The 19,927-nt window shown below is 45.9% G+C and overlaps 1 protein-coding gene across 2 annotated transcripts in view; it reads left to right on the forward strand.

Moving 5' to 3' along the window:
• The window catches only part of BAIAP2L1 (BAR/IMD domain containing adaptor protein 2 like 1), a 111,624-nt gene that overhangs the window by 23,323 nt on the left and 68,374 nt on the right, over positions 1–19,927 (forward strand). For both annotated transcript variants that reach the window (XM_030933089.1, XM_010388450.2), the window contains exon 2: positions 15,600–15,675. In XM_030933089.1, the coding sequence (XP_030788949.1) occupies positions 15,600–15,675 (76 nt within the window). The remainder of the gene's footprint in view (positions 1–15,599; positions 15,676–19,927) is intronic.

The following is a 19,927-nucleotide window of genomic DNA, read 5'->3' on the forward strand; positions in this document are numbered from 1 at the left end:
GACCATATCTACAAAATACCTTCATAGCAACGCTGTTTAGACAACACTGTGTTCGATTAGTGGGTTGGTTGGTTGGTGTTGTGTGAGATGGAATTTTGTTCTTGTTGCCCAGGCTGGAGTGCAATGGTATAATCTCAGCTCACCACAACCTCCACCTCCCGGGTTCAGGTGATTCTCCTGCCTCAGCCTCCCGAGTAGCTGAGATTACAGGCATGTGCCACCATACCCAGCTAATTTTTTTTTTTTTTGTAAAGATGGAGTTTCTCCATGTTGGTCAGGCTGGTCTCAAACTCCTGACCTCAGGTGTTCCGCCTGCCTCGGCCTCTCAAATTGTTGGGATTATAGGTGTGAGTCACGGAGCCCAGCCAGTGGGTTAGTTTTGTCTTGTTTTTACCCTCTGTTGCTCAGGTTGGAGTATGGTTGTGCGATCGTGACTTGCTGTAACCTCAACCTCTCTGGCTCAAGCAATTCTCCCACCTCAGCCTCTAAGTAGCTGGGGCCACAAGCACATGCCATGCCACCCCACCTGGCTAATTTTTGTTGTTGTTTTTGGTAGAGATGGGTTCTCACTATGCTGCCCAGGCTAGTCTCGACTCCTGGGCTTAAGCAATCCTCTTGCCTCAGCATCCCAAAATGCTGGGATTATAGGCATGAGCTCCCATGCCCAGCCTAGATTAGTGTTTAATTGACTGACTGAATACTGTAGCTTTGCTACCTGGACACTTAAAACGAACAGTCATAAAGGGATACCGTGTAGAAGTTAAATAGGAAGAACGTTGGTCAGTACAGACCAAGGTGAGCAGATCTCAGAAGTATAACACTGAATAAAGAAGTAAGATATAAGAGTGAAAAGTATTATATGATACAATTTAAGGATTTATGTAAGTATTTTTTTAACACACAAAGTAAAATTTTATGTTAATCTTGACTAAATATATACGCGTGTGTGAAAATATAAAATATAGGCTAGTTAACAGCAGTCTGAATTAGTGGCTTCCCCAGGGGAGAAAAGAAAGGGGATGAGACTTGTATGGGGTGACTAAGGCATCCTGTCATTTTATCTCTAGTGCTTTTTCAGAAAAGGGAGCCAATGTGGCTATTAACTATTAGTAATGTTTTTTCTTTTTTCTTTTCTCTTTTTTTTTTGAGATGGAGTGTCACTTCTGTCACCCAGGCTGGGGTGTGGGGGCGCAATCACTGCAAACTCCACTGCCCAGATTCAAGCGATTCTCCTACCTCAGACTCCCGAGTAGCTGGGATTACAGGTGCCCACCACCATGCCCGGCTAATTTTGTACTTTTAGTAGAGATGGGGTTTCTCCATATTGGTCAGGCTGGTCTTGAACTCCTTACCTCAGGTGATCCGCCCACCTCGCCCTCCCACAGTGCAGGGATTACAGGTGTGAGCCACCACGCCTGGCCAACTGTTAGTAATTATTGTGGGACTACAGGTGGTTGTAGATTCTACACTCTCACTTTTTTTTTTTTTTTTTTTTTTTTTTTAAGACGGAGTCTTGCACTGTCACCTGGACTGGAGTGCAGTGGCCGAATGTCAGCTCACTGCAGCCTCTGCCTCCTGGGTTCAAGTGATTCTCCTGCCTCAGCCTCCTGAGTAGCTGGGATTGCACGAGTAGCTGCCACCACACCTAGCTAAATTTTGTATTTTTAGTAGAGACGGGGTTTCTCTGTGTTGGCGAGGTTGATCTCGAACTCATGACCTTGTGATGCACCTGCCTCAGCCTCCCAAAGTGCTGGGATTACAGGCGTGAGCCACCACCGTGCCTGGCTTTTTTTTCTTTTTTTTCTTTCTTTTTTCTTTTCTTTTCTTTTCTTTTTTTTTTTTTTTTTTTTTTTGAGACAGGGTCTCACTGTGTCACCCAAGCTGGAATGCAATGGCGCGATCTCGGCTCACTGCAACCTCTGCCTCCTGTGGTCAAGCACTTCTCCTGCCTCAGCCTCCCAAGCAGCCAGGACCACAGGTACCCTACTGCTACGCCCAGCTAATTTTTTGCATTTTTGGTAGAGACAGGGTTTTGCTGTGTTGCTCAGGCTGGTCTTGAACCCCTGACCTCAAGTGATCCTCCTACCTTGGCCTCTCAAAGTGCTGGGATTACAGGCATTAGCCACCATGCCCAGCCAGATTCCCCTTTTTCTTTCTTTTTATTTATTTATCTTTTATTACCATTTTATTTATCTTTTTTTTTTTTAATATGGGAAAATAAAGGAGAGGGAGGGTCAGACAAATTTGTTTGCCCAGGCAGAACTGGTCCACATTATGGTATGAGATTAATTATATTCACCAAAAATGAGGAGTAAGATTACAAGAAACCTTCTAAAAAGGAAAAAAAAAAAGTACTGTAGAGACACCTACAATCACTCATACCAAAATATATCAGCGCTCTGACCTCATAAAATGCATCTTCATCTCACTTTTTCTCACCATTCATTTGAAGGAACTATTGAGGCCTCAGGCAAAGGCCAGTAAGGAAACTGCCTGGACCTGACTCCACCCCACCTCTTGCTGCTGGTAGGACCTTCAGCAGGGTTTTAAAATTCAACATTTCAAAGCTTTGGTATCTTGTCTGTAAAGTGGGGTTAATAAGCCACGATGTTAGGATCAGTTGAGACAATCCATGTAAAATGTTAAGACATAGAGCCAGATTCATAGTAGCCCTCTGTACGTGTTAAAATGTGCCTCAAATGGCAAAAATTAATGACATAAATGTTCTATGGCCAGATATGGTGGCTCACATGTGTAATCCCAGCACTCTGGGAGGCTGAGGTAGGAGGATTGCTTGAGTCCAGGAGTTCAAGACCAGCCTGGGCAACATAGCAAGACCCCGTCTCTACAAAAAAATCCAAAAATTAGCCGGATATGGTGGTATGCGTCTGTAGTCCCACCTATTCAGGAGGCTGAGGGGGGAGGATTGCTTGAATCCAGGAGTTCAAGACCAGCCTGGGCAACATAGCAAGACCCCGTCTCTACAAAAAAATCCAAAAATTAGCCGGATATGGTGGTATGCATCTGTAGTCCCACCTACTCAGGAGGCTGAGTGGGGAGGATTGCTTGATCTCAGGAGGTCAAGGCTGCAGTAAACCATGTTCTTGCCTCTATACTCCAGCCTGGGCAACTGAGCAAGACCCTATCTCAAAATAAATAATAAAATGTTCTCAACCGAATAAAGCAGAAGATCATAACACCTTCAATGTCCTTTGTCCCATACCCTTCTCCAGAGGTGCTGTGTTCATGATCTCCCTTGTCCTGAGAATGACACCAGGGTTAAAGAGCTGATGCCACTTAACAGGAAGTGGAGGTTCCTGGAGATACCTGTGTAAATAGGAGTGCTCCTCTGTTTGGAGACTTGACTCATATTTTAGAGCTTTTCTCTTAGAATATTAATTACTACAGGTGGTTCAGTGTACTGAGTATCAGGTGCTATCAACCTCACTGAATCCTCATGCCCCTCATGAGCTAGAAAGTGTCACTGATTCCCATTGTAGACAGGAGGAGACTCAGGCTTTGTAGAGGCTCACGGAGTTGGTGATGTGATTTGCCCAAGAAGTCAAGGCCAGATTTTCTTTCTGCCAAGTTCCCCACACCTTCCAGGCCCATTGCTATTGAGATGGCATCTTATAAGTTACAGATAATGCAAACTAATACATAATGCAAGATAGCTAATAAAATAGCTAATATAGACCAATAGGGAACCAAAACATTACTCGTATTTGACCAACAAAAGGCATTTTTGTGGGTTTATGTATTTCGGTGAGTATTTCTGATCTAACTCAATACCTCAAAGAGAAACATCCCAGTTGTCTACTTTTTCTGTACTTGTACTCCAAATTCATGATTGGTATGAACAGCATGACTCTTGTGACCATCTGTTAGCTCACAGGCAGCTGTCTCCATGCCAGATTTGCTTACTAATACTTTCCCTAAAGGAAGAGCGGGTGATCAAGTATTGGTGATGTTAGTCCAGGAACAGCAGCTTCCAGCAACACTTAAGGAAGAAGGAAGCAAGATTTCCTACAAATAAAATTGATCTTGACTGGGCGCGGTGGCTCATGCCTGTAGTCCCAGCACTTTGGGAGGCTGAGGTGGCCGGATCACCTGAGGTCAGGAGCTCGAGACCAGCCTGGCCAACATGGTGAAACCCCGTCTCTAGTAAAAACACAAAAATTAGCCGGGCATGGTAGTGGGCACCTGTAATCCCAGCTACTCCTCAGGCACGAAAATTGCTTGATCTTAGGAGGCTGAGGTTGCAGTGAGCCAAGATCACACCACTGGTCACTGCACTGCAGCCTGGGAGACAGCAAGACTGTGTCTCAAAAAAAAAAAAAAAAAACAAAAACACAGGCCGGGCGCGGTGGCTCAAGCCTGTAATCCCAGCACTTTGGGAGGCCAAGGCGGGCGGATCACAAGGTCAAGAGATCGAGACCATCCTGGCTAACACGGTGAAACCCCGTCTCTACTAAAAAAATACAAAAAACTAGCCGGGCGAGGTGGCGGGCACCTGTAGTCCCAGCTACTCGGGAGGCTGAGGCAGGAGAATGGCGTGAACCCGGGAGGCGGAGCTTGCAGTGAGCTGAGATCTGGCCAGTGCACTCCAGCTTGGGTGACAGAGTGAGACTCCGTCTGAAAAAAAAAAAAAAAAACAAAATCGATCTCGACATATCCTCAGTTAACCCTTGTTACAGCTGTTTTTGCCACATGACATTAGAATGTGCCCTGATTGGTTTGAACATTTGTGATATCGGTTAATTTGTATGAGATTGTATAGAATAATATATAAAATTTCAAGGATACATACAAGCCACAGAACTGCGTATTTACTTATAGATTCTTAAATCACTTTTAATGTTTATTTATCATAAATATACTTTTAGCTGAGAAAAACAAAGCACTGAAATATCAAATAATTTGTCCTTGTGCATATAGAGAACTTTTTTTTTTTTTTTTTTTTTTTTTTTGAGACTGAGTTTCGCTCTATCACCCAGGCTGGAGAGCAGAGGTGCCATCTCAGCTCACTGCAACCTCTACCTCCCGGATTCAAGCAATTCTCCTGCCTCAGCCTGCTGAGTAGCTGGGGCTACAGGTGCCTGCCACCAAGCCCGGCTAATTTTTGTATTTTTAGTAGACAGAGTTCCACCATGTTGCCCAGGCTGGTCTCGAATTCCTGACCTCAGGTAATCTGGCCATCTCGCCTCCCAAAGTGCTGGAATTACAGACATGAGCCACCAGACCCGGCCTATAGAGAACTACTAAAATAAACTGAAAGAGAGCCGGGCGCGGTGGCTGATGCCTGTAATCCCAGCACTTTGGGAGGCCGAGGCAGGCGGATCGCGAGGTCAGGAGATAGCATCCTGGCTAACATGGTGAAACTCCATCTCTACTAAAAATACAAAAAATTAGCCAGGCGTGGTGGCAGGCACCTATAGTCCCAGCTACTCGGGAGGCTGAGGCAGGAGAATGGCATGAACCCGGGAGGCGGAGTTTGCAGTGAGCCGAGATCACGCCACTGCACTCCAGTCTGGGCAACAGAGCGACACTCCATCTCAAAAAAAAGAAAGAAAGAAAGAAACTAAAAGAGAAACTAATTCTTAGAAGTGTAAAGTCCACTCAGCTTATCTGGCTAGTCATAATTGAATTAATGTATACTTTATTAATTATAAATATACACAGTTAATTTATGCATAGTTCCATATTGGTAATTATTTTTAAAATGAGTTATAAAAAGTCCAAATGCTAAGGAAGTTAAAACCATCGTAAGATTGCATCATTCATTTCTCATAATCATAATTCATAATTATGATCTGTAACTCTACAGAGGCAGGGGAAATGCGGAGGTAAACAGGGCAGCTAGAAATCTGGTGGAAAGTGCATGCTGGTTCCAGGGGGACTGTCCTCCAACATTTTATTTAGAATAGCTAATCACTAATTTTTTTTTTTTTTCCTGAGACAGCGTCTCGCTCTATCGCCCAGGCTGGAGTGCAGTGGCCGGATCTCAGCTCACTGCAAGCTCCGCCTCCCGGGTTTACGCCATTCTCCTGCCTCAGCCTCCCAAGCAGCTGGGACTACAGGCTTCCCGCCACCTCGCCCGGCTAGTTTTTTATATTTTTTAGTAGAGACGGGGTTTCACGGTGTTAGCCAGGATGGTCTCGATCTCCTGACCTCGTGATCCACCCGTCTCCACCTCCCAAGGTGCTGGGATTACAGGCTTGAGCCACCGCGCCCGGCCACTAATCTCTAATTTTCTAATATCGCTAAGGTTTTGCGGTAGAACCCAGCAAGCCTTCTTTGTATGTGACTCAGCACAAGTAGAAGAGTGATATTGCCATTAGCTTAGAATGTATTGTGCAACCATAACTATGCATGCCCTTTCCTGGATGGAAATGAAACTCATTCTGGTGAAAACCAGTTTGACAGAGTATCCTCCTTGCCAGGCAGTAACTGGTGGAGATAGACTAAGCTTTTGCTTTTTTTTTTTTTTTTTTTAAGTAACAGTGCTGCTTGCCCCATTCATACTTTTTCTGTTCACTTTGTTAAGATTCACTTGGTATCCTAAGCCCTTTAATTCTTAGTGCCAAACTTAAAATGAATTTGTTCACTACTCCTGATGACTCTTAACATTGTAGGCTGTTTAACAATTCAGGTCTTCACAAGCCTTGCACTAGCACTGACCTTTGCCTCAACTACAGCTCTCCCCCAAAATGTAGGACCCTTCCCATTCACAAGTGCATCCACAACCACTATACAACTTTACAGGTTTTGGGATACAAAGGCAGCATTGCTTTTTTGTCCCTGGGTTTAAAAATAACATGTACTTCAGCTAAAACAACTACATGAATGGCCAAGAGCCAATATAGGAATGGATTTTCCACTGTTAAAAAGACCAAAATGGGCCGGGCGCGGTGGCTCACGCCTGTAATCCCAGCACCTTGGGAGGCGGAGGCGGGTGGATCACGAGGTCAGGAGATCGAGACCATCCTGGCCAACACGGTGAAACACCGTCTGTACTAAAAATACAAAAAATTAGCCAGATGTGGTGGTGGGCGCCTGTAGTCCCAGCTGCTCAGGAGGCCGAGGCAGGAGAATGGCATGAACCTGGGAGGCAGAGCTTGCAGTGAGCCGAGATGGCACCACTGCACTCCAGCCTGGGCAACAGTGTGAGACTTCGTCTCAAAAAAAGGGCCAAAATTTCTGGGAGAAAACATTTCTGTAGCTGAACCTAAGTACAGTAATAAAGAAGTATATATGTTGAAACTTTTCAAGCTTAAAAACTCAGTGTTGACTGCAAGCTGATTGTAGTCTCAAATCTTTTTTTTTTTTTTTTTAAAGACGGAGCCTCACTCTGTTGCCAGGCTGGAGTGCAGCGGCGCCATCTCAGCTCACTGCAACCTCTGCTTCCCGGGTTCAAGAGATTCTCCTGTCTCAGCCTCCTGAATAGCTGGGACTACAAGCACCCACCACCACGCCCGGCTAATTTTTGTGTTTTTAGTAGAGATGGGGTTTCGCCATGTTGGCCAGTGTGGTCTCGATCTCTTGAACTCGTGATCCACCCACCTTGGCTTCCCAAAGTGCTGTGATTACAGGCGTGAGCCACCGTGCCCAGCCTAGTCTCAAGTCTTAGTTGAACTTTTTTTTTTTTTTTTTGCCCCTCTCTGGTAGAATCATTTGGATAGGGATTTGTGTATGATGTTAACTGTGGAAGTTCTCATTAATTTGTTGTTCTTGGTATTTTAAGATGTTAGGGTTATATGTGAACATTTTAAGAATTATATCAGAAAATTGGCTGAGTGTGATGGCTCATGCCGGTAATCCCAGCATTTTGGGAGGCCAAGGCGGGTGAATCACCCAGGGTCCGGAGTTCAAAACCAGCCTGGGCAACATGGTGAGACACCATCTCTACTAAAAAAACAAAAATTAGCCGGATGTGGTTGCAGGCACCTGTAATCCCAGTTACTCGGGAGGCCGAGGCATGAGAGTCGCATGAACCTGGGAGGTGGAGATTGCAGTGAGCCGAGATGGCTCCATTGCACTCCAGCCTGGGCAACAGAGCAAAACTCTGTCTCAAAAAAAAAAAAAAAAAAAAAAAAAAAAAAAAAGAATTACATCAGGAAATCAAATGAGACCTTCCTCGTATTGTATTTGGAGAAGGAATATCCGCAGGAAAGAACAGATCTGGGCTGCTTTCTGTGGTGCTCGTACATTATTGAGCAGGGTCAGCTCTCTGTCAGTTTTCTTGTGTTTTTACCTACATCCAGCCTCATTAGAATATCATATGAATTGTATTTTATTTTTCGAGACAGGGTCTCGCTTTATCACCCAGGCTGGAGTGCAGTGGCACGATCTCACTGCTACCTCCATCTCTTGGGTTCAAGCGATTCTCCTACCTCAACCTCCTGAGTAGCTGGGACTACAGGCACCCACCACCACACCCAGCAAATTTTTGTGTTTTTGGTAGAGATGGGGTTTCAACCATGTTGCCCAGGCTGGTCTCAAACTCCTGGGCTCAAACACCCCACCTCCCTTGGCCTCCCAGAGTGCTTGGGATTACAGGCATGAGTCACCACGTGTGGCCTGTAGAATTTTCAGTATCTTTAAACTAAATTAAAATATCTTTTAATTAGAAAGTAGCCATGTGCTAATGAAATTATCAGATTTTGAAAATGAGTGAAATCTCAGAGTGCTAATGGGGATGTAAAATGGTGTACCCGTTCTGAAAAAAAAAAAAAAGTGGCAGTTTCTTATAAAGTTAAACATGTGCCTACCATGTGACGCAGCTGTTGAACCCCCAGGTTATCCTAGAGATATGAAAGCGTAAGCTCACGTAAAAACCTGTACGTGATCGCTCATCGCAGCTTTGCTTAGAATTGTAAAAACCTGGAAACAAGCCAGGTCCTCTTCAACAAGTATGTGGATAAACAAACTAATATATCCATATCATGGAATACTAATCGCAAAAAACAAAAGTGGTAAACTACATCCAACAACTTGGATACATCTTAAGGCATTGTGCTGGGTGAAAAGGGCAATCTTAAAATGCCACATACTATACGATTCCTTTTCTGTGCGTTTTTTTGTTTTGTTTTTGTTTTGTTTTGTTTGAGACGGAGTCTCGCTCTGTCACCAGGCTGGAGTGCAGTGGTGCAATCTCAGCCCACTGCAACCTCCGCCTCCTAGGTTCAAGTGATTCTTCTGCCTCAGCCTCCCAAGTAGCTGGGATTACAAGCAGGCACCACCACGCCAGCTAATTCGTGTATTTTTAGTAGAGGCGGAGTTTCACTATATTGGCCAGGATGGTGTCGATCTTCTGACCTTGTGATTCACCCTCTTCGGCTTCCCATGATTCCTTTTTTTATTTTGTTTTGTTTTTGAGATGGCGTCTCACTCTGTCACCTAGGCTGGAGTGCAATGGCACAGTCTCAGCTCACTGCAACCTCTGCCTCCCAGATTCAAGCAATTCCGGCCTCATCTTCCTGAGTGCTGGGATTACAGGCACATGCCACCATGCCTGCTAATTTTTGTATTTTTTAGTAGAGACGAGGTTTCGCCATGTTGGCCAGGCTGGTCTTGAACTCCTGACTTCAGGTGATCTACCCAACGTGGTCTCCCAAAGTGCTGGGATTACAGACATGAGCCACTGCGCCCGGCCATGATTCCTTTTATATAGCATTCTCACGATGACAGAATCATAGATTGAGCTCAGGAGTTGCCTGAGGTGAGGATTGGTGAGGAGGGCGTGATTATGAAGTAGTGGCACAAAACAGGCATGTGTGTTAGTGGAACAGTTCCATGTTTTACTTGCGATGATGGTCGTAGCACTCTACATGTATGAGAAAATTTCATAGAAATGATGAAACCCAGCCAGGCAGTTTCACCAACATGGCGAAACCCCATCTCTATTAAGAATACAAAAATTAGCCAGGTGTGGTGGTGCGTGCCTGTAATCCCAGCTACTCAGAAGGCTGAGGCAGGAGAATTGCTTGAACCCGGGAGGTGGAGGTTGCAGTGAACTGAGATCGTACCACTGCACTCCAACCTGGGCAACAGAGCAAGACTCCGTCTCAAGAAAAAGGAAATGATGAAACCCTCCCCCCAAAAATGAGTGATACAAAAAGAGGGAAAATCCAAATAAGACCTGTAGTTTAGTTAATAGTGCTGTAGCAGTGACAGTTTCCTGGGTTTGATAATATACTATGGTTATAGAAGATAACATTGCAGGAAGCATACCTGGGAACTCTGTGTATTATTTTTACAACTCTTATGAGTCTTAAACCATTTCAAAATAAAAATCCCCAAAACAAAAGAATTGAAAAGAGATGACAGAAATAACAGCTGTGGACATACCAGCCTGGACAACATAGCAAGACCCTGTCTCTAAAAAATAAAATAAAATAAATTTTTTTAATTACCTGGGCATGGTGGCACATACCTCCCAGCTGCTCGGGAAGCTGAGGCAGGAGGATCACTTGAGCCCAAGAGTTTGAGGCTACAGTGAGAGGTGATCATGCCGCTGTACTCCAGCCTGGGTGACAGATCAAAACCCTGTCTTAAAAAGAGAAGAAGGAAGAAAGGAGAGAAGAAGGGGGGAGGGAAGAAAAGAAAAAAGAAAAGCAAGAAAAATAAAAAGAGCAGCTGTGGCTACGTACTGAGGCTTCGCCAGCTTGTAGAGAGGATCATGGGGGAGTTTGCTGTCTCTGGGGCTTCCTGGCCACTGGTTGTGCGTAGGTGCCAAGCACCTGACTGCCTCTAGTGACACCAGGTGAGTGGGCTTCCAGGCAGGCATGGGAGAGACACCTTGTGTATTTTATTTTCTTCCTTTTGAGAACCCATTAAAATGATGTCAAAGGAATTAAAAACAAAACTAATAAATCCACAGTGCAAAAAGACCTGGGAAACATCCACTGACAAGAGACTCAAAGACATCTGGGGTGATAGAAAATGGACAGAGTGTGCCCACTGACCTCAGAGAGCCTAAAGAACCTGGGGAAAGGAGTCTGATGGGAACTGAGCCATTCACCCTGGGGGCCACAGAGGCTGAGGACTGGGCTGCAGAAGGTGGGGGTGGGAATCGGAGTGTGGTGCACAGGGTGGCGGAGCTCCTGGCTTCCCTCCCATACCCCAGCCACCACCAGCAGCTCCCTCTGCTTGGCAGAGCAGAGATTGAACCTCAGGATAATCTGAGATGTTCTAGACTTGGAAACAGCAGCCAAGGGTGGAGGAGGCAGAACTCTGAGCTGAAAACAGAGGAATTCCCTGAAAATCAGCTGCGAACTCTCCGGTCCCGGCCCCCTTCCTGACTGGGAAAGCTGACCATCCGATGATTGTCCCCCACCCAATGACAGGAAATTAGAAAGTTCTCAGCAGAAGCCCAGTGGCCCCTGATGACTGTAGAGTGGCCATTCGCTCGGAATGAAGCCAGCAAGTCAGCCACTGCCCTGGACACACACCCACAGCTTCCAGCCGGCGGTGACCGGCTGCACTCCTAAATACGAACTGACCATCAGGGATCACCACACGATTGAGGAGAGTTTCTAACATGAAAGACAGGGATATCAAACAGTGAAAGATAATCGGGAGATGATATGGGAACTGGAATAAAACACACCAAAAAATTACAATTCAGACAGGAGAAGATACTGCATCTATAAGACAAGAACAGGAGGGTACTTTTAAAAAGAAGCAATCAAAAGGCTGGGCGCAGTGGCTCACACCTGTAATCCCAGCACTTTGGGAGGCCAAGGTAGGCAGATTGCTTGAGCTCAGGAATTCTAGACCAGCCTGGGCAACATGGCGAAACCCCGTCTCTACAAAAAATATGAAAAATTAGCCAGGCATGGTGGAGCATGCCAGTGATCCCAGCTACTTGAGAGGATGGGGCAGGAGGATCACTTCAGCCTGGGTGGCAGAGGTTGTAGTGAGCCAGGATCACACCACTGCACTGCAGCCTGGGCAGCAGAGTGAAACTCCATCTCAAAAACCAAACCCAAACAAAACAATCAAGAAACATGAACTTGCTCTGAGAAATTAAGGTATATCAAATTAAAAAAATAGAATTGGAACGTAAAGTTGAGGATATCTGTTTGAGTTGTAGAACAAAAATACAGAAGGCAGAAAATCAAAAAAGGGTAGAGAATAAATCCAGGATATATAAAATCTTCATCAGAGTTCCAGAAAGAATGAAGAGACAAGAAATAAAACAGGAACGATATTTGGACCTGAAGGACATAATTCTCCACGTGGCTAGGGGTCCCACTGAGTATCCAGTAAAATAAAAATAAAAATAAAAAAACCACTGGGACAGACCATGGTGCAATTTCAGAACACAGAAATCAAGAGAAGGCTTCCAGAAATAAGCTTTAAAAAAAAAAGTCACATCGGAAGAACTGGCAGCTGACTTCAGCAGACCCAAATGCTAAAGACAGTGGAGTAATATCTCTCTGTCCCTCTTTTTTTTTTTTTTTTTTTTTAAGACATTGCCTCACTCTGTCACCCAAATTGGAGTGAAGTGGTGCAGTCACAACTAACTGCAGCCTCAAACTCCTGGGCTCAAGTGATCCTCCCAAGTAGCTGGGACCACAGGCACAAGCCACCACACCTGGCTCATTGTTTTTATTTTTTGTAGTGATGGGGGTCTCGATATGTTGTCCAGGTGGGTCTGAAACTCCTGGGCTTATGCGGTGATCCTCCCACTTCAGCCTCCCAGAGTTCTGGGATTACAAGCATGAGCCACCATGCCTGACCAAGTGATGTCTTAAAAATTCTAAGGAAACTAGTTTCAATCTACTCTGCTCTACTTAGCAAAACAGCAAGCAAATGTCAAGGTAAAGGTAATTTCAGACACATGGGGACTCAGATTTACCTCTCACGCGTCAGTTCTTCGATCATTTTTGGAGCATGATCTCCATTTTGGAGAAAGAGGAAGATGTGGACCTGGCTGACAAGAGCCCTGCCACAGGCCACCAGGAGGGCCATGCTAGGGCGACCGTGACAGTCAAGCCACGCTGAGCAAGGTGGTGGAGAGTCCTCAGAGGAAGTCGAGGGAAAAACGGAACAGGCGATTAGCTGAGAGTTTTGTACACTGGAAAAATAACACCGATAGGCCTCAGCCAAGTCTAATACAGCATGAGGACAAGTTTAAGGTAGATAAACAGAAAACTAAGCAAAGTTGGCGGGGTGGAAAGAAACAATTATCCATCGCAGGAAAAACAGCCAAGCTTTACCGAGAAAGGGAACCGTCAGCCTTAGTACAAAGTCATAATGAACACTGACTCTAGATTTATCAGGAAATTGCCATCTAATTGCATAGAAAGTCCACTGGAAAGGAAGACCGAGAGGTATAGAGAGCCGAGACCTCATCTGCTGTCGTAGGAAGCTGCAGTTACTCTCCAAAATCAAGAAATCAAGAATATTAAATATATATATATATTCAAAACTGTAGCAATAAATACAAAAATAGGAGCGTAGCTGAAAGTGCTCTTGGTTGTAAGACCAGGGCTATGAGAAGGTCAAGGCATGGGTTGTTTTTCATCGTTACCACTGTTCGATTAAAAACAAGAGTCATCCTATTCTCTGTCTCCTCCTGATTCATTTATTCTGAAGGGTATGTGTGTAAAGCACCTGCCTCTTTGAATGTTGCGTAGTAGTTCATTCTTTTTTGTATTGGTCATCTATATAAATGGAGTATGCTTTTGGGGAAGGGGTCGATGAGACTTAAATGATCTCTTTGGGGTGATTAATATCATGAAGCTTATTGTTCCTGGACGGAACAAACACAATCGCCACGTGTTGTGAGTCGTGAAGTCTGAGTACCATAGGAATGACTTACTGTCTGTACTTCAAAGTTAGGGGATTTTAAAATTGAGACCCACATCCCAAATAGTTGTTTGTCTTATACTTATTCTAGCATTTGTCTTATACTTATTCTAGCAATTGTCTTTATGACTTCCTAGTGATACAGGAATAACACATGTTAAAATGAAACCTGGCCACAGGCTGCACCATGAAATCCGTGAGAGGGAAACTGTGTCGTCTCATCCTTAGCTGCATGTGCAGGGCTTGGCCCATGATAGTTACTCCACATGCCCTCAGTGAATAATCACTGGAAAAATGCCAGGGAGGTGGGCACGGTGGCTCATGCCTGTAATCTCTGCACTTCGGGAGGCCAAGGTGGGCAGATAACCTGAGGTCAGGAGTTCAAGACCAGCCTGGCCAACATGGCAAAACCCTGTCTCTACTAAAAATATAAAAATTAGCAGGTGTCGGCCGGGCACGGTGGCTCATGCCTGTAATCCCCGCACTTTGGGAGGCCAAGGTGGGCAGATAACCTGAGGTCAGGAGTTTTAAGACCAGGCTGGCCAACATGGCAAAACCCTGTCTCTACTAAAAATATAAAAATTAGCCAGGTGTCGGCCGGGCACGGTGGCTCATGCCTGTAATCCCCGCACTTTGGGAGGCCAAGGTGGGCAGATAACCTGAGGTCAGGAGTTTAAGACCAGGCTGGCCAACATGGCAAAACCCTGTCTCTACTAAAAATATAAAAATTAGCCAGGTGTCGGCCAGGCACGGTGGCTCACGCCTATAATCCCAGCACTTTGGGAGGCCAAGGCAGGCAGATCACAAGGTCAGGAGATCGGGACCATCCTGGCTAACATGGTGAAACCCCCGTCTCTACTAAAAATACAAAAAATTAGCCGGGCATGGTGGCGGGCGCCTATAGTCCCAGCTACTTGGGAGGCTGATGCAGGAGAATGGCGTGAACCTGGGAGGCAGAGCTTGCAGTGAGCCAAGATGGCGCCGCTGCACTCCAGCCTGGGCAAGAGTGTGAGACTCCATCTCAAAAAAAAAAAGTTAGCTGGGTGTGGTGATGGTCTACTGTAATCTCAGCTACTCAGGAGGCTGGGGCAGGAGAATTGCTTGAACCCTGGGAGACGGAGGTTGCACTGAGCTGAGATTGCACCACTGTACTCCAGCCTGGGTGACAGAGTGAGACTTTGTTTCAAAAAAAAAAAGAAAAATGCCCGGGACACCCAGAAAGAAGTTTCCAGGCAGGCCTGTGTCCTGGGGCCATCAGCAACATGCCACCAACGCCCCCTTCCATGTCCCTCCGCACCCACACCCCTATAATTAGGCAAAATAAAAACAAAAATTCCTGGAAATTTCGATTCAATGGATAGAAATTTATTGAAATCTATTGAAATCTATTCAAAACATTGCCTTTGTAATTAAATACAGATAGCTGATCCTGCACTGGCGTTCGTTAACGCTAGAGTGAGAACCATTAGCAATCCACTCAAACCCAAGAGGATGCCAGGCCTACAGTCCCTGCAGGGTATGGTAGAGACATGAATGCCTGCTGCCTGTTCTGATTATAGCAGATTCCAGGCAGCTCCTTGGGAAACTGAGAACTGCCAGGATTACAGGCACCTTGCCTCCTGTGAGCCCTGTTCCATTGGGTAAGGGAATAGGTGTTCTTCGTGGTTTTTACATCAGCATTTAGGCGTCCATAGCTATCCTGGGCTGCACAGCAACAAAATCTGAAAATGACTCGGTTTATTGTTTGTTTATTTTATTAATTTGTGTGTTTTGTTTGGCAGAATGTTATGGAACAGTTCAATCCTGGGCTGCGAAATTTAATAAACCTGGGGAAAAATTATGAGAAAGCTGTAAATGGTAAGTCTTTTTCTGCATTGATTATATATAAAGCCACTCAGTAAATATTTAATTAGTTTCAAATGCTTAGTATTGAATTTTTAAATACTTTTAAGTGGCAAAAATTATTTACAACGAATTCAATCTACACAACTTTGCAATGACCGTACACAATGATGTTAGCGTATTTGAAACAGGTCGATTGAATGAAAGCGAGGCTATTCTAAGTGATGTCTTTTAACTATAAAACTGTGCTTTCTGCTTTTTAAACCAAATTCTTAGTAAACGAACAAATATAAAACGTGTACATAAGACATTTATAAGTTAGTGTCCTACAGCACAGAAATTACTCTCCTTTTATGTATATAAAAGAATTTCTTGTCTTTAGATGTGTCACATTTTTCATCTTTTTTTCCCCCAGTGTGTCACTTTTGATAGTAACATGACAAACATTATTTTTAGCCTGCATGAAATTAGCTGAACGTGGTGGCGCGTGCCTGTAGTCCCAGCTACTCAGGAGTGTGTGGCGGAGTGATCACTTAGGTTGAGGCTGCAGTGAGCTCTGATCGTGCCACTGCACCCCAGCCTGAGCAACAGAGTAAGGGCCTGTCTCAAAAAAGAAAAAAAACAAAAAACAACTTTTTTTTAGCCTGAATGGGAAAACATCTAAATTAAACGGTTGGACTTAGATTCTCATGTCAAAATCTATGCTTCATTGAAAATGAACTTGAGTATTGGTGTTGGCCTGTCTTTGTGAACCAGAGTTGTTAGTTTAAGAGATTTGCGTTTAGGGGCCGGGCGCGGTGGCTCAAGCCTGTAATCCCAGCACTTTGGGAGGCCGAGGCGGGTGGATCACGAGGTCAGGAAATCGAGACCCTCCTGGCTAACACGGTGAAACCCCGTCTCTACTAAAAATACAAAAAACTAGCCGGGCACGGTGGCGGGCGCCTGTAGTCCCAGCTACTCGGAGGCTGAGGCGGGAGAATGGCGGGAACCCGGGAGGCGGAGCTTGCAGTGAGCCGAGATCGCGCCACTGCACTCCAGCCTGGGCGACACGGCGAGACTCCGTCTCAAAAAAAAAAAAAAAAGAGATTTGCGTTTAGGAAGCTGATACGCATTTTCCTCCTGAGAGACGAATGTTATTAAAATGCATCAGTAATCACCTTAAAAACTTAAAATGGCCCGGGCGCGGTGGCTCAAGCCTGTAATCCCAGCACTTTGGGAGGCCGAGACGGGTGGATCACGAGGTCAGGAGATCGAGACCATCCTGGCGAACACGGTGAAACCCCGTCTCTACTAAAAAAATACAAAAAACTAGCCAGGCGAGGTGGCGGGCGCCTGTAGTCCCAGCTACTCGGGAGGCTGAGGCAGGAGAATGGCGTGAACCCGGGAGGTGGAGGTTGCAGTGAGCTGAGATCCGGCCACTGCACTCCAGCCTGGGCGACAGAGGAGACTCCGCCTCAAAAAAAAAAAAAAAAAAAAAAAACTTAAAATGCTAGCAATCACCAAATTCTAACATGGTCAAGACAGTTCTCCCCCAAAATGTAGCAAGTGTCACCCCCAAAACATTCAGACCCCAATTTCATCCTCTCCGACGGTTCTACTTACGTCACCAAGTAACATAAGTAGAAATGTAGTTTCTGACAGTAAGATTTGAAGGCAGCTTCAGATCAAGTTTTACATCTTTTTCTTATCTCTTCTTTCTTTCTTTTTTCAGAGTCTTGCTCTGTCACCTAGGCTGGAGTGCAGTGGAGCAATCTCGGCTCACTGCAACCTCTGCCTCCTGGGCTCAAGCGATGCTTCTGCCTCAGCCTCCCAAGTAGTTGGGATTACAGGTGTGCACCACCATGCCCAGCTAATTTTTGTATTTTTAGTAGAGACGGGGTTTCACCATGTTTACCAGGCTGGTCTCGAACTCCTGACCTCAGGTAATCCACCCTCCTCAACCTCCCAAAGTGCTAGAATTACAGACATGAGCCACCACGCCCAGCCTCTTAGGTATATTTTTTGCCACACCACACCTTTGGTTGCTCCCTATTGATATTTTGAAAATAAACCTGTGGCCTCACCCACGCTCAGCATGAACCTGCCCCAGGAAGGGGCATGAGCTGGCTAGACTGTGGACTCTGGGTGAAGAGGAACATCATTGTGTGTAGTCGCTGGAAAAGTAAACTCATTCACTCTCTTCTGCCTCGCTGTGCTTTCGGGGATTTCAGCGGCAGGAAGTGCAGCAGGTCTGGGATTTTGCTCCCTTGCCCTCCAGCAGTCCCCGTGACTTCTGCAGGTGCCCCCGTCCTCCAGAGAGCCAGAGCCATGCACTTCTGACTCTCCCTCGAAGATTGCTTAGTCACAAGGCCACAAAGTCATTGCTTTAGATGTCCTTGTGAAGGAAATCACTGTGACCTGCAGGTTTTTTTTGGTTCGTTTTTGTTTTTTTCTTTCTAGCATGAGCTGCCTCTTTTTTTTCTTTCTTTCTTTATTTCTAGCATGAGCTGCAGAGTTTTACAAGGTGAGCCAGTGAGCTGCCTACAGCTTAGCTTCCTGCTAACAAGGCTTCTCCCCAAAGGGCTCTCGCCACTTTAGCACCTCCTGGGGAGTATTCTGTGCTTCAGAAAGTAATTCCAGAATTTCTGCAGGCCATCTGGTTGTGCCTCTGCTGAAGCCATTGAGAAATGTAGGTAAATGTGTAAAGACCTTGGTGAGAATTTGGAAATAGTTGAGGCTGCTAGTTGTGCAGTCCACAGTTACGTTAGAACACAAGGCAGGCTGGGCGTGGTGGCTTGTGCCTGTAATTCCAGCACTTTGGGAGTCTGAGGCAGGAGGATAGCTTCAGCCCAGGAATTCGAGACCCCATCACTACAAAAAAAATTAAAAATTAGCTTGAGCCAGGCACGGTGACTCACGCCTGTAATCTCAGCAATTTGGAAGGCTGAGGTGGACAGATCACCTGAGGTCAGAAGTAGGAAACCAGCCTATCCAACATGGTAAATCCCTGTCTCTACTAAAAATACAAAATTTGGCCAGGCGTGGTGGCACGTGCTTGTGGTCCCAACTACTTGGGAGGCTGAGGCAGGAGAATCACTTGAACCTGGGAGGCAGAGGTTGCAATGAGCCAAGATTGTGCCACTGCACTCCAGCCTGGGCAACAGAGTGTGAGACTCGACTTCAAAAAAAAAAAAAAACCTGTCTCAAAAAAAAAGTTAGTTGGGCATGGTGGCATGTGCCTGTGGTGCTACCTATCAGGAGGCTGGGGTGGGAGGATTGTTTGAGTCCAGAAGTTCGAGGCTACAGTGAGCTGTGATTGTACCTCTGCACGCCAGCCCAGGAGACAGAGCAAGAACCTGTCTCAAAAAAAATAAAAAAACAAAAGAATCCAGGTCTACAGGTGAATGGCTAGTAGCATTGTACAGACCAGTGTCACAAGAATTTGAGTGGTGTGGGTTGGTGTGGACTGGAACAGGGCCGAAGCCCTGCAGGAGCTGAGCTAGCTGCCAGATGTTAGGTTTCAGCAGGCAGACACTGCCGCACGCATAAAAGACAGCAAGTCAGCTGGGCGCGATGGCTCCCGCCTGGAATCCCAGCACATTGGGAGACTGAAGCAGGCGGATCTCAAGGTCAAGAGATCGAGACCAGCCTGGCCAACGTGATGAAGCCCCATCTTTGCTAAAGATACAAAAATTAGCCGTGTGTGGTGGCGGGCACCTCTAATCCCAGCTACTTGGGAGGCTGAGGCAGGAGAATCGCTTGAACCCGGGAGGTGGAGGTTGCAGTGAGTAGAGATCGTGCCACTGCATTCCAGCCTGGCAACAGAGCAAGACTCTGTCTCAAAAAAAAAAAAAAAAAAAAAGTAAGCCAGGACCTGGGGTCCACACTGGCATGGGTGGCACACTCTTAGGGAGTGGGCGGGATAGGGTCAGATCACTGTGCACTTGAATGCACACGTCAGAGCTTGTTATGCTATGTCACGCTGCGTACCTCACTGCCCCCAAACGTGGTGACTTCAGACAGCAACAGCTGCTTATTTCTCCTGTAAAGGCAGGGCAGTTCTCCAGACCCTCGGGACTCACTCCTGCACCTGCAGTCTTCTGTGGCCTGTGCAGGGCTGTGGGCTGGATGCACCCCCACAATGGGGTCTTTCCTCTTCAAGGACGCCAGACTCGGTCCTCACTCCATAGCAGTGGTGTCCTAAGCGTATAAACCCCAGTGCCAGCACCTCTCAAGCCTCTGCGGGAGTCATGCTTGCTGATAACCTGTGGGTCAAAGTGGGTCCCAT

This window comes from Rhinopithecus roxellana, chromosome 6 (assembly GCF_007565055.1).
Source record: "Rhinopithecus roxellana isolate Shanxi Qingling chromosome 6, ASM756505v1, whole genome shotgun sequence".
Taxonomy (NCBI): Eukaryota; Metazoa; Chordata; class Mammalia; order Primates; family Cercopithecidae; genus Rhinopithecus; species Rhinopithecus roxellana.